Source organism: Bombina bombina, chromosome 1 (assembly GCF_027579735.1).
Source record: "Bombina bombina isolate aBomBom1 chromosome 1, aBomBom1.pri, whole genome shotgun sequence".
Classification (NCBI taxonomy): Eukaryota; Metazoa; Chordata; class Amphibia; order Anura; family Bombinatoridae; genus Bombina; species Bombina bombina.
In genome coordinates this window covers 25,646,546-25,660,806 of record NC_069499.1, presented here as the reverse complement: position 1 = coordinate 25,660,806, position 14,261 = coordinate 25,646,546, and the positions used below count along the sequence as shown (strand labels likewise).

Sequence of the window (14,261 nt, the reverse complement as noted above, 5' to 3'; positions counted from 1 at the left end):
CAGCTGTATTAGTGCTCACTGACTGACAGACACACCTCATACAGCTGTATTAGTGCTCACTGACTGACAGACACATCTCATACAGCTGTATTAGCGCTCACTGGCTGACAGACACATCTCATACAGCTGTATTAGTGCTCACTGACTGACAGACACATCTCATACAGCTGTATTAGTGCTCACTGACTGACAGACACATCTCATACAGCTGTATTAGTGCTCACTGGCTGACAGGCACATCTCATACAGCTGTATTAATGCTCACTGACTGACAGACACATCTCATACAGCTGTATTAGCGCTCACTGACTGACAGACACATCCCATACAGCTGTATTAGTGCTCACTGACTGACAGTCACATCTCATACAGCTGTATTAGTGCTCACTGGCTGACAGGCACATCTCATACAGCTGTATTAGTACTCACTGACTGACAGACACATCTCATACAGCTGTATTAGCGCTCACTAGCTGACAGGCACACCTCATACAGATGTATTAGTGCTGACTGACTGACAGACACATCTCATACAGCTGTATTAGTGCTCACTGGCTGACAGGCACATCTCATACAGCTGTATTAATGCTCACTGACTGACAGACACATCTCATACAGCTGTATTAGTACTCACTGGCTGACAGACACATCTCATACAGCTGTATTAGTTCTCACTGGCTGACAGGCACATCTCATACAGATGTATTAGTTCTCACTGGCTGACAGGCACATCTCATACAGATGTATTAGTTCTCACTGGCTGACAGGCACATCTCATACAGCTGTATTAGTTCTCACTGGCTGACAGGCACATCTCATACAGCTGTATTAGTACTCACTGAAAGACAGACACATCTCATACAGCTGTATTAGTACTCACTGACTGACAGACACATCTCATACAGCTGTATTAGTGCTCACTGACTGACAGGCACATCTCATACAGCTGTATTAGTGCTCACTGACTGACAGACACATCACATACAGCTTTATTAGTGCTCACTGGCTGACAGGCACATCTCATACAGCTGTATTAGCGCTCACTGGCTGACAGGCACATCTCATACAGCTGTATTAGTGCTCACTGGCTGACAGGCACATCTCATACAGCTGTATTAGTGCTCACTGACTGACAGACACACCTCATACAGCTGTATTAGTGCTCACTGGCTGACAGACACACCTCATACAGCTGTATTAGTGCTCACTGACTGACAGGCACATCTCATACAGCTGTATTAGTGCTCACTGGCTGACAGGCACACCTCATACAGCTGTATTAGTACTCACTGACTGACAGACACATCTCATACAGCTGTATTAGTGCTCACTGGCTGACAGATACATCTCATACAGCTGTATTAGCACTCACTGGCTGACAGGCACATCTCATACAGCTGTATTAGCACTCACTCGCTGACAGGCACACCTCATACAGCTGTATTAGCGCTCACTGGCTGACAGGCACATCTCATACAGCTGTATTAGTGCTCACTGGCTGACAGACACATCTCATACAGCTGTATTAGTGCTCACTGACTGACAGACACATCTCATACAGCTGTATTAGTGCTCACTGGCTGACAGACACATCTCATACAGCTGTATTAGTTCTCACTGGCTGACAGGCACATCTCATACAGATGTATTAGTTCTCACTGGCTGACAGGCACATCTCATACAGCTGTATTAGTTCTCACTGGCTGACAGGCACATCTCATACAGCTGTATTAGTTCTCACTGACAGACAGACACATCTCATACAGCTGTATTAGTACTCACTGACTGACAGACACATCTCATACAGCTGTATTAGTGCTCACTGACTGACAGGCACATCTCATACAGCTGTATTAGTGCTCACTGACTGACAGACACATCACATACAGCTTTATTAGTGCTCACTGGCTGACAGGCACATCTCATACAGCTGTATTAGCGCTCACTGGCTGACAGGCACATCTCATACAGCTGTATTAGTGCTCACTGGCTGACGGGCACATCTCATACAGCTGTATTAGTGCTCACTGACTGACAGACACACCTCATACAGCTGTATTAGTACTCACTGACTGACAGACACATCTCATACAGCTGTATTAGTGCTCACTGGCTGACAGATACATCTCATACAGCTGTATTAGCACTCACTGGCTGACAGGCACATCTCATACAGCTGTATTAGCACTCACTCGCTGACAGGCACACCTCATACAGCTGTATTAGCGCTCACTGGCTGACAGGCACATCTCATACAGCTGTATTAGTGCTCACTGGCTGACAGACACATCTCATACAGCTGTATTAGTGCTCACTGACTGACAGACACATCTCATACAGCTGTATTAGTGCTCACTGGCTGACAGACACATCTCATACAGCTGTATTAGTACTCACTGACTGACAGACACACCTCATACAGCTGTATTAGTGCTCACTGGCTGACAGGCACATCTCATACAGCTGTATTAGTGCTCACTGGCTGACAGGCACACCTCATACAGCTGTATTAGTGCTCACTGGCTGACAGGCACACCTCATACAGCTGTATTAGTGCTCACTGGCTGACAGACACATCTCATACAGCTGTATTAGTGCTCACTGGCTGACAGACACATCTCATACAGCTGTATTAGTGCTCACTGGCTGACAGACACATCTCATACAGCTGTATTAGTGCTCACTGGCTGACAGGCACATCTCATACAGCTGTATTAGTGCTCACTGACTGACAGACACATCTCATACAGCTGTATTAGTGCTCACTGACTGACAGACACATCTCATACAGCTGTATTAGTGCTCACTGACAGACACATCTCATACAGCTGTATTAGTGCTCACTGGCTGACAGACACATCTCATACAGCTGTATTAGCGCTCACTGGCTGACAGACACATCTCATACAGCTGTATTAGCGCTCACTGGCTGACAGGCACACCTCATACAGCTGTATTAGTGCTCACTGGCTGACAGACACACCTCATACAGCTGTATTAGTGCTCACTGACTGACAGACACATCTCATACAGGTGTATTAGTGCTCACTGGCTGACAGACACACCTCATACAGCTGTATTAGTGCTCACTGGCTGACAGGCATATCTCATACAGCTGTATTAGTGCTCACTGGCTGACAGGCATATCTCATACAGCTGTATTAGTGCTCACTGACAGACACACCTCATACAGCTGTATTAGTACTCACTGGCTGACAGGCACATCTCATACAGCTGTATTAGTGCTCACTGGCTGACAGACACACCTCATACAGCTGTATTAGTACTCACTGGCTGACAGACACATCTCATACAGCTGTATTAGTGCTCACTGGCTGACAGGCACACATCATACAGCTGTATTAGTGCTCACTGACTGACAGACACATCTCATACAGCTGTATTAATGCTCACTGGCTGACAGGCACATCTCATACAGCTGTATTAGTGCTCACTGACTGACTGATACATCTCATACAGCTGTATTAGTACTCACTGGCTGACAGACACATCTCATACAGCTGTATTAGTACTCACTGACTGACAGACACATCTCATACAGCTGTATTAGTACTCACTGACTGACAGACACATCTCATACAGCTGTATTAGTACTCACTGACTGACAGACACATCTCATACAGCTGTATTAGTACTCACTGACTGACAGACACATCTCATACAGCTGTATTAGTACTCACTGACTGACAGACACATCTCATACAGCTGTATTAGTACTCACTGACTGACAGACACATCTCATACAGCTGTATTAGTACTCACTGGCTGACAGACACACCTCATACAGCTGTATTAGTACTCACTGGCTGACAGACACACCTCATACAGCTGTATTAGTACTCACTGGCTGACAGGCACATCTCATACAGCTGTATTAGTGCTCACTGACTGACAGACACACCTCATACAGCTGTATTAGTACTCACTGACTGACAGACACATCTCATACAGCTGTATTAGTGCTCACTGGCTGACAGGCACATCTCATACAGCTGTATTAGTACTCACTGACTGACAGACACATCTCATACATCTGTATTAGTGCTCACTGGCTGACAGGCACATCTCATACAGCTGTATTAGTGCTCACTGGCTGACAGACACATCTCATACAGCTGTATTACTGCTCACTGGCTGACAGGCACATCTCATACAGCTGTATTAGTGCTCACTGGCTGACAGGCACACCTCATACAGCTGTATTAGTGCTCACTGACTGACAGACACACCTCATACAGCTGTATTAGTGCTCACTGACTGACAGACACATCTCATACAGCTGTATTAGCGCTCACTGGCTGACAGACACATCTCATACAGCTGTATTAGTGCTCACTGACTGACAGGCAAATCTCATACAGCTGTATTAGTACTCACTGGCTGACAAACACATCTTATACAGCTGTATTAGTACTCACTGACTGACAGACACATCTCATACATCTGTATTAGTGCTCACTGGCTGACAGGCACATCTCATACAGCTGTATTAGTGCTCACTGGCTGACAGACACATCTCATACAGCTGTATTAGTGCTCACTGGCTGACAGACACATCTCATACAGCTGTATTAGTGCTCACTGGCTGACAGACACATCTCATACAGCTGTATTAGTGCTCACTGGCTGACAGACACATCTCATACAGCTGTATTAGTGCTCACTGGCTGACAGACACATCTCATACAGCTGTATTAGTACTCACTGACTGACAGACACATCTCATACATCTGTATTAGTGCTCACTGGCTGAGAGGCACATCTCATACAGATGTATTAGTGCTCACTGACTGACAGACACATCTCATACAGCTGTATTAGTGCTCACTGACTGACAGACACATCTCATACAGCTGTATTAGTGCTCACTGGCTGACACATCTCATACAGCTGTATTAGTGCTCACTGGCTGACACATCTCATACATCTGTATTAGTGCCTACTAGCTGTGTATTCTAACAAGCTTGAAGGGCCATTTTAATTTAATAAAGTTGTGTAACCTTCAGGTGTGACTGCTGCATGTATCTGTGAGTATATGAGAGTGCCTGGCTCAATCCCTTGTGTGCCGTTTATTCCAGCAGATTTTGGTAAATAATACAGCATTTACTTGACGGTTTGTTTATTTTTTCTTAAGTTGTCACAGACCCTACCCTAAATAACATCACCAGCTGTGCCCAGATGTTGTATCTGATTCTTTGCTAATACAGAGGTCTCATTGTGTGACTGGGCTCCACCTCATAAATACAGGAATTACACAGGATCTGCTCGGATTATCTTGGATTGTCTAAATCACAGATTACGTTGCAACAATGAGTATTTATGCACCTTTCAGATGTCAGATGCAGCTGATAGCTATATGAGTTATCCTGGATAAGGAAATATATAATAATCGCCTCTTTATAATTGTGATCTTTAACAAAAGACACCACAAAGTAAAATCACAGCTTGCAATGCATTGAAGTTCTGTTTGGCAGGCAAATGGTTAATAAATCCTGATTCATATATGAAATAGAATCCTAGAGCTGGTGCAGATGTAACCCATAATCTATTGGATATGGGCAATCTCAGATTTATCTCAGACATAAACCAGGCACATATAATATTAAATGTTGTATAAAAAAAGTAAAATCAAATTCAACTTTCATGATTCATATCAAGCAGAAATGTAAACAATTTACTTATTTTATCTAATTTGCTTTGTCCTCTTGGCAATGCTTGTAGCTAACTCTTGTAATTGGCTCACCTGATGTGTTCAGCTAGCTCACAGTTGCACATTGTAGCTCTTTCAGCAAGGGGAATTAAGCAAATTAGATAATAGAATTAAATTGTAAAGTTGTATCCCTTTAAGAGTCATTAGTTCAGATTTGTTTGACACTGTAGCTGCCTCCCCAGGTCGGTGAGGTCTCTTGTTGAATTCATAAAGAAAAAAGTCAAACTGAGAAATCAGAATCTGACCTGGGGACACTTTGGAGAATAAGCACTTGCAGCCGTTCCTATGTAAAATATGTCTTGCAGGGCTGGCGAGGAGGCCGGAGAGGGCGTCTTTTGGTTTGTTGTGAATTTAAGCTTGTCTAACAATTAATAAATAATGGTGCTAAGTGGCCTCAGTGCAGTAATGAAAAAAGTGCCAGATTTATGTAAAAAAGTGAATGGTGTGAGGTACATTCCATCCTGTCTATGGGGCAAAGCTCGCTGCCCGCAGGTGCAGTGAGGAAATGACACATATTTATTCATTTTACTTCTAAATGTAATCTTTGTCGCGCTTACAGTCTCAGTAAGTTAATGTATAGGTCTAGATTACAAGTGGAGCGCTAATTTATTACTCGTTTACGGGTGCGCAATAAATAACCAGCCATTAGAAGCGCTCAGAAAATTAACCAGTGATCAGATCTCTGGTTAATTTTCTAAATGTGCCCCTATTGCCCCCAAAATACAGTGATGTGTTCTTTATTAAATATAAAAATTGTATCATCTTTATTTTTTAATAAAATAACTGCACCGAGCAGTTTTAAGGGGCTAAAGTTGGCGGGTTTGGGGTGTTAGAAAAAAAAAGAAAAACAGAAAAGGTACTGAAAAGTGTCTTTACATTGTGATCTATGGGAACTGTGTGTTCGCTATAAATATATATATATATAGATTCTCAGTCATTGCAGCGCACACTAACACATAAACATATATGTATAAATTCATATACTTCTTCCCCCTTTGCTGCGCTAGGTTCTCATGCCGTGTCTGACAGCATGAGAACGAGGCTCCCATTGGAGCCTTTGGATGCGCGCTGTCGTGAGCGAGGTCGCGTTCGCATTACACCTGACTTGTAATACCAGTGTACATTTGCGTGTGTTCCAAAGTGGAACACAAATATAACTTTCTCAGAAGCGATATTTTTCACTCTACTTAATAATTGGTTCTGTAGATTTCAGGTTCAGTTAGAGCAGCGTTTAAATTGGTTAGAGGATATATTTGGGATATTTTAAATAAATAAAATAGGTTACAGGCTATTGTCCATTTGTGTTATGTAGACAGTCGTATTAATAACATTTTGTTTTCTTTGTCCTATAGCTGAGCAAGAAGGTACCCAGAAAAAAACCTTCACCAACTGGATTAATTCCCAATTGTCAAAGGTAAGATCTCTCCGGATCCAACACTGTTATATAAATATATATCCCAATATTTGTATATGAAAATCTGCCCAATTACAATTTATTAGAATACTCACGCAAAACAATCACATAGCAATTCATTGCAGTTTAACTGAAGAGTCCCCAAAACCAGCTGAAATTAAAGGGTCATGATTTAGATATATCACACACTTGTAAACAGTTTTCCAATGTACTTTTATTATCTAATTTGCTTTGTTCTCTTGGTATCCTTTGTTGAAAAAACATAACTGGGTAGGCTCAGAAGCAGCAATGCACTACTGGGAGATGCTGATTGGCTGCACATATTTTCTTCTTGTCAATGGTTCACCCAAGGTGCTCAGCTAGCTCCCAGTAGCACATTGCTGATCCTTCAACAAAAGATACCAAGAAAATAAAGCAATTTTGATATAAGAAAGAGTTGTTTCAATTCTGAATCACAAAAAAAAATAGGTTTCATGGCTGTTTAAGAAAAGAGGAAAATCTGGTTAGACTATACAAGAAGATACATGTTGTGTCACATTTATGGGGTTAAATGTTAAATAAAAGACATTTGATCTGAAAGCTATAAATGCATGCAGCATATTTAGGTATTCATACTGACAGTATGGGAGGATATGCAGGTTTGTGTAGCGCAGGAACAACCATTTAAAAAACAAAATACAAAACTGTCAATCATTTTAGATTATTTTAGATGGAATAAAGAAAATACAGTGCAGTGATTCTTCAAATAATAATAGTGACCCCTCCTTAAAGTCTGCGTTAAACAACAGCCATTTAGAATGTGTTTGTGTTAAACAGTCTTGTAAATTAAAGGACCACTAACCACAGAAAAATAGCATAATCAATAAATACATAATAAAGAGACAATGCAAAAGCACTTGGTTTAAATTTCAAATGAGAAGCAGTTTTTTTCTGACAAATGTCACAGTTAGTTAAATTTTCCTTCCTAATGCATCATGTGACAGCTATCAGCCAATCACAAAATGCATATACGTATATCCTGTGAATCTTGCACATGCTCAGTGAGAGCTGTTGCCTAAAAACTGTGCATATAAAAAGATTGTGCATATTTAGATAATGGAAGCGAACTGGAAAGTTGTTTAAAATTGTGTTCTCTACCTTAATCATAAAGTTTAATTTTGACGTGACTGTCCCTTTAACTACATTTTGTCGCTGCAAATCATTTTGTCAGATCATTAGATCCTTGGTGTCTCGCACTTTGCAGTCGCTCATTTTCAGTCAGAGAACGTAACTGGACAGAACAAACAGATTTGCACTGCTTGGTTTTCTAGTGTTAAAGGGACAGTTTAGTTCATGATTCAGATAGGGCATGCGATTTGTAACAACTTTACATTTTACTTTTATTGTCAAATTTGCTTTTTTCACTTGGTTTTCTTTGTTGAAAGCTAAACCTAGGTAGGCTCATATGCTAATTTCTTGAAGGCCACCTCTTATCTCAGTGCATTTTGACAGTTTTCACAGCTAGACAGTGTTAGTTCATGTGTGCCATATAGATAACATTGTGCTGTCTCCCGTGGAGTTACTTATGAGAGGGCACTGATTGGCTAACAAAAGAACTGAGCTAAGAGGGCAGTTTGTAGAGGCTTAGATACAAGGTATTCACAGAGGTAAAAAGTATATTAATATAACTGCGATAAGGGGCAGTCTGCAGAGGCTTAGATACAAGGTAATCACAGAGGTAAAAGGTATATTAATATAACTGAGATAAGGGGACCGTCTGCAGAGGCTTAGATACAAGATAATCACAGAGGTAAAAGGTGTATTAATATAACTGAGATAAGGAGCAGTCTGCAGAGGGTTAGATACAAGCAGTGGCGTAGCGTGGGTTGTCAGTGCCCAGGGCAAGGCAAGTATTGCGCCCCCCCCAACCCCATTTTAGATATGCTGCTTCTTCTTACATTTGGGACAAACCAAGCAAAGACCCGAGCCTGGTAGATCACATAAAGCAAGGGACACTGTCTCCTCTCCCACAAAATGCTCCCTTAACCATCTTTACTGGATAACTAACAGTTATTGCTGATGATACCCATATCCCCAAAATATGTCCCTTGTCATAAGCAGCTGCTAATCAGTAGCAACTTACAAACAAAGCCATGAAAATAATATATTGGCAATACAAGAGGCAGTGGGTGAAGCCTGCAAGCATTATGTGCTATCCCCCTGTGATCAAACCCTGTCTGCAGCTCTCCAGAGCTGGGCAAATATATACAATATTAAATTTTAAGATTTATTCTCATTTTACACATGGGTGGAAAGCCCCCCTTAACCCCCATCTGGTGGTGACGTCCTGATCTGTAAAACTTCATTGTACAAATACTGCAGACCACAGGGTGCACCCACCCCCACATTGCAGCAACCCATATTGTATATGTGGTGCAATAGGTTTTTGGTAAGTCGTTAAAAAGAGGAAAAGGGGACACACAGGTTGGCAGCTGTTACATAAGGTTGTCCCTGCTGGGCAGACTGTCTTTTGGGTGCCAATGACATATAAAAGTGGGGTATATATTCTACCTTAATAAATATAACAATTGTAAGTAATCAATATAAAAGGGGCATGGGACAGACAACCCAACATTACATACATATATGGGGGGAGGGTGTATGGTATTTAGGGGGGTGCTGTTAAATTTATTTACTAACACAAATTATAGTTATTTTTTTACTTTAAATGCAGTAAGGGTGGGTTTAATGTAAATAAAAAAGGCAATGAGCACCCAAACCCTAAAAATCAGTAAAAGTCCACACCTCAGGAGTCCAGCAAGAAATAGATTCAAGATGGTGAATTCATAGGACTTCTTTGATAGGAGACAAACACAGTGAAATGCCTGGTGAGCAGCACAATCCTGGTGCCAGACAGCACACAAATCCCTAAATCTACTTCTGCCCTAGGAAGATCATGGAGGGGAAAAATCAAATACAGGAAACAAGGCCTAATTTTTGTCAACTGTCACAAATATACTTTTTTTGTGCAAGGACAAGATGGCGTAAGTTGTAATCAGAATCCGGTCAAACATGAAAGTATGGTCTCTGATCACCCCACCATCCCACTAACTAGGTAACTGGGTTTAACAGAAAGGCAGAGCCCAGCCATGCTGCCACCAGTGCCACGGGTTTGAAAGAGATTTATTGCACTTTTTAAGGATTCCTCCCCCCCACCTCTGCTTAGAGATCCTTAAAAAGTGCCCCAGGCAATGCATGGCATTCTGGCTCTGGGTCCTTTGTTGGAAGGGAACTTAATTGTTCGGTAATAATAGAACCGTAATTAAGCTGCATTTTGCATGTTGCTAGTATCAGGCAAAAACAGGGCTATAAGTAAGTCTGGTCCTGACACCTTACCTTAGTCGCGGCATCACCACATTCCTGACGGGTCGCAGAACAGAGCTGGGGGCCTGTCAGAATTTTTAGCCTCCCTTCTTCCCTTTGCTAAGTTGAGGCTGGAAGCGCCCCTCAGAATTATGCGCCCGGGGCAACCGCCCCTGTTGCCCCCCCCACGCTACGCCACTGGATACAAGGTAATTACAGAGGTAAAAAATATATTAATATAACTGAGATAAGGAGCAGTCTGCAGAGGCTTAGATACAAGGTAATCACAGAGGTAAAATGTGTATTAATATAACTGAGACAAGGGGCAATCTGCAGAGGCTTAGATACAGGGTAATCACAGAGGTAAAAAGTATATTAATATAACTAAGATAAGGAGCAGTCTGTAGAGGCTTAGATACAAGGTAATTACAGAGGTAAACATATATTAATATAACTGAGATAAGGAGCAGTCTGCAGAGGCTTAAATACAGTGTAATCACAGAGGTAAAAAGTATATTACTATAACTGAGATAAGGGGCAGTCTGAAGAGGCTTAGATACAAGGTAATTACAGAGGTAAACGTATATTAATATAACTGAGATAAGGGGCAGTCTGCAGAGGCTTAGATACAGGGTAATCACAGAGGTAAAAAGTATATTAATATAACTGAGATAAGGGGCAGTCTGCAGAGGCTTAGATACAGGGTAATCACAGAGGTAAAAAGTATATTAATATAACTGAGATAAGTGGGCCGTCTGCAGAGGCTTAGATACAGGGTAATCACAGAGGTAAAAGGTGTATTAATATAACTGAGATAAGGAGCAGTCTGCAGAGGGTTAGATACAAGGTAATTACAGAGGTAAAAAATATATTAATATAACTGAGATAAGGAGCAGTCTGCAGAGGCTTAGATACAAGGTAATCACAGAGGTAAAAGTATATTATTATAACTGAGATAAGGGGCAATCTGCAGAGGCTTAGATACAAGGTAATCACAGAGGTAAAAAGTGTATTAATATAACTGAGATAAGGAGCAGTCTGCAGAGGCTTAGATACAAGGTAATCACATAGGTAAAAAGTATATTAATATAAGTGAGATAAGGGGCAGTCTGCAGAGGCTTAGATACAGGGTAATCACAGAGGTAAAAAGTATATTAATATAACTGATATAAGGGGCAGTCTGCAGAGGCTTAGATACAAGGTAATCACAGAGTTAGAAAGTATATTAATATAACTGAGATAAGGGGCAGTCTGCAGAGGCTTAGATACAAGGTAATCACAGAGGTAAAAAGTATATTAATATAAGTGAGATAAGGGGCAGTCTGCAGAGGCTTAGATACAAGGTAATCACAGAGGTAAAAGGTATTTAAATATAACTGAGATAAGGAGCAGTCTGTAGAGGCTTAGATACAAGGTAATTACAGAGGTACAAAGTATATTAATATAACTGAGATAAGGAGCAGTCTGCAGAGGCTTAGATACAGGGTAATCACAGAGGTAAAAAGTATATTAATATAACTGAGATAAGGAGCAGTCTGCAGAGGCTTAGATACAAGGTAATCACAGAGGTAAAAAGTATATTATTATAACTGAGATAAGGGGCAGTCTGCAGAGGCTTAGATACAAGGTAATCACAGAGGTAAAAGGAATATAAATATAACTGAGATAAGGAGCAGTCTGTAGAGGCTTAGATACAAGGTAATCACAAAGGTAAAACATATATTAATATAACAGTGTTGGTTATGCAAAACTGGGCAATGGGTAATAAAGGGATTATCTATCTTTTTAAGCAATAAAAATTCTAGAGAAGATTGTCCCTTTAACAGCTGATTTTATCATACGTGGCAGGTGAACTTCTTTAAATCTCTGAAAGTGAAGAATGTTTAGATGAAAAAGCAGAAGCCGTTCAGCAGTCTGATGACCGACCAGTGTATAAAACAGTATTTGTGCTGTTAGTGTCTCATTAGAAGAGCCGTATGTCATTGTTGTGTCAGTACTAAACAATGAGAGCAGCTCAGTGTTGTCTGGTCATGTTGGAGAATAAATAAGTCATTGTGTTATTAATGGGGGTATTTACAGGGATAATATGATGAGACTGTCTGCTGGTGTGCGCTGGGAATCGCAGGCTGGGTATACAGATCTCAGTCATTGTAAACTAATATTCATTTCACTCTTGGAAGTGCTGGACGGGCCAGCAGCGCATTGTTGGGCAGTGAGTTGAGCGCCACTTTAGTTCTCAGATATTTATGCCATCCCATAATAATAACTAAACAGCTGTTACTGTGATGGCATCGGGGCTTAAAGGGACACTGCTGCCCTACATTTTATTGTGTGTGGTTAGGAACATTCATAACTTCATTGTTTAGTACATTAACCCCTGGTGTGCAATATTTACAACACAGTGGCACAAAACCCACAAATGTCAGATAATGGTGTCGTGTATCTGCTTGATCAAATACATCACAGGCAGAAAATCCAGAACTGTTTTGTTGTCATGCTATATATATGTGACATAATCGGTGATGTAACTGATGACATCATATGGAAACATCTAGTTTGTTAGAAATGTACCAGAGTCTGACTAGTTGAATCTATGGAGCTAGACAAAATCCTGATTTGCCCTACAGTCACACTATATTGTGCAGAGATTTAGCTATGTCGTTTTTCTAGTTAATTTATAGGAACATAAAAGTTAAAATTAAGCCGTCATGGTTCAAACTTTACTTTGTTATCAAATGTACTTAATTCTCTTGGTATCCTTTTGTTGAAAAGCATACTTAGGTAGGCTCAGAAGCAGTAATGCATTGCGGATTGGTGACTACACACATATCTATTGTCACTGGCTCAGCTAGCTCCCACTCTCTAACAGGAACACAGTTATAATCTGGCTGGAGACGGGAAATGTTTCTGGATATGTTTTGTGTTTGCTCTAAATAAATGTGGAATTTTTGTAAACATTCAAACGTTCTAGCTTTACTTTTATGGAATGTATCATTTGAATGTAAATATGAACATTTGTAAAAGTTACATTGTAAATCTGTGGGGATTGCTATTAAAATGTTACACTAGTTCTGTAGGAACATTGTGAAAGTAATAATAACAACAAGTTATATAGCGCTTTTCCCAGGGTTGGACTCTAAGCGCTTTATACAAGGTACATTTACATAAAAGTTAGAAGTTACAGTTTGTTAACAGGTAGGTCTTGAGTCTTTGTTTCAAAATGTCCAGGCAGGTGGTTTTATTAAAGGGACATTGAACACAATTTGTTTCTTTCATGGTTCAGATAGAGCATGTGATTTTAAATAACTTTTCAATGTATTTTCATTATCAAATTTGTTTTGTTCTTTTTATATCCTTTGTTGAAAATAATACCTAGGTATGTTTAGAAGGTGCTGATTGGTGGCTGCACAAATATTCCTCATGTCATTGGCTTTCAGCTAGCTCCCAGTAGGGCCTTTACTGCTCCTTCAACAAAGGATGACAAGATAATGAAGCAAATTAGATAATAGAAGTAAATTGGAGACTTGTTTAAAGTTGTATGTTCTATCTGAATCATGAAAGAAACATTTTGTGTTTCATGTCCCTTTAACTGTGCTGGGCTGAATGTTCCATAGAGATTGGGCCGCATGGCAAACCATATTTCTTTCATGTAATTAGCAAGAGTCCATGAGCTAGTGACGTATGGGATACACATTCCTACCAGGAGGGGCAAAGTTTCCCAAACCTCAAAATGCCTATAAATACACCCCTCACCACACCCACAATTCAGTTTTA

General features: G+C 40.6%; 1 protein-coding gene across 1 annotated transcript in view; it reads left to right on the top strand.

Annotated features, from left to right (window-relative positions):
• SYNE2 (spectrin repeat containing nuclear envelope protein 2) overlaps positions 1–14,261 on the top strand; it is a 799,180-nt gene that overhangs the window by 135,514 nt on the left and 649,405 nt on the right. The window contains exon 3 of the mRNA XM_053697281.1: positions 7,084–7,145. Within this exon, the coding sequence (XP_053553256.1) occupies positions 7,084–7,145 (62 nt within the window). The remainder of the gene's footprint in view (positions 1–7,083; positions 7,146–14,261) is intronic.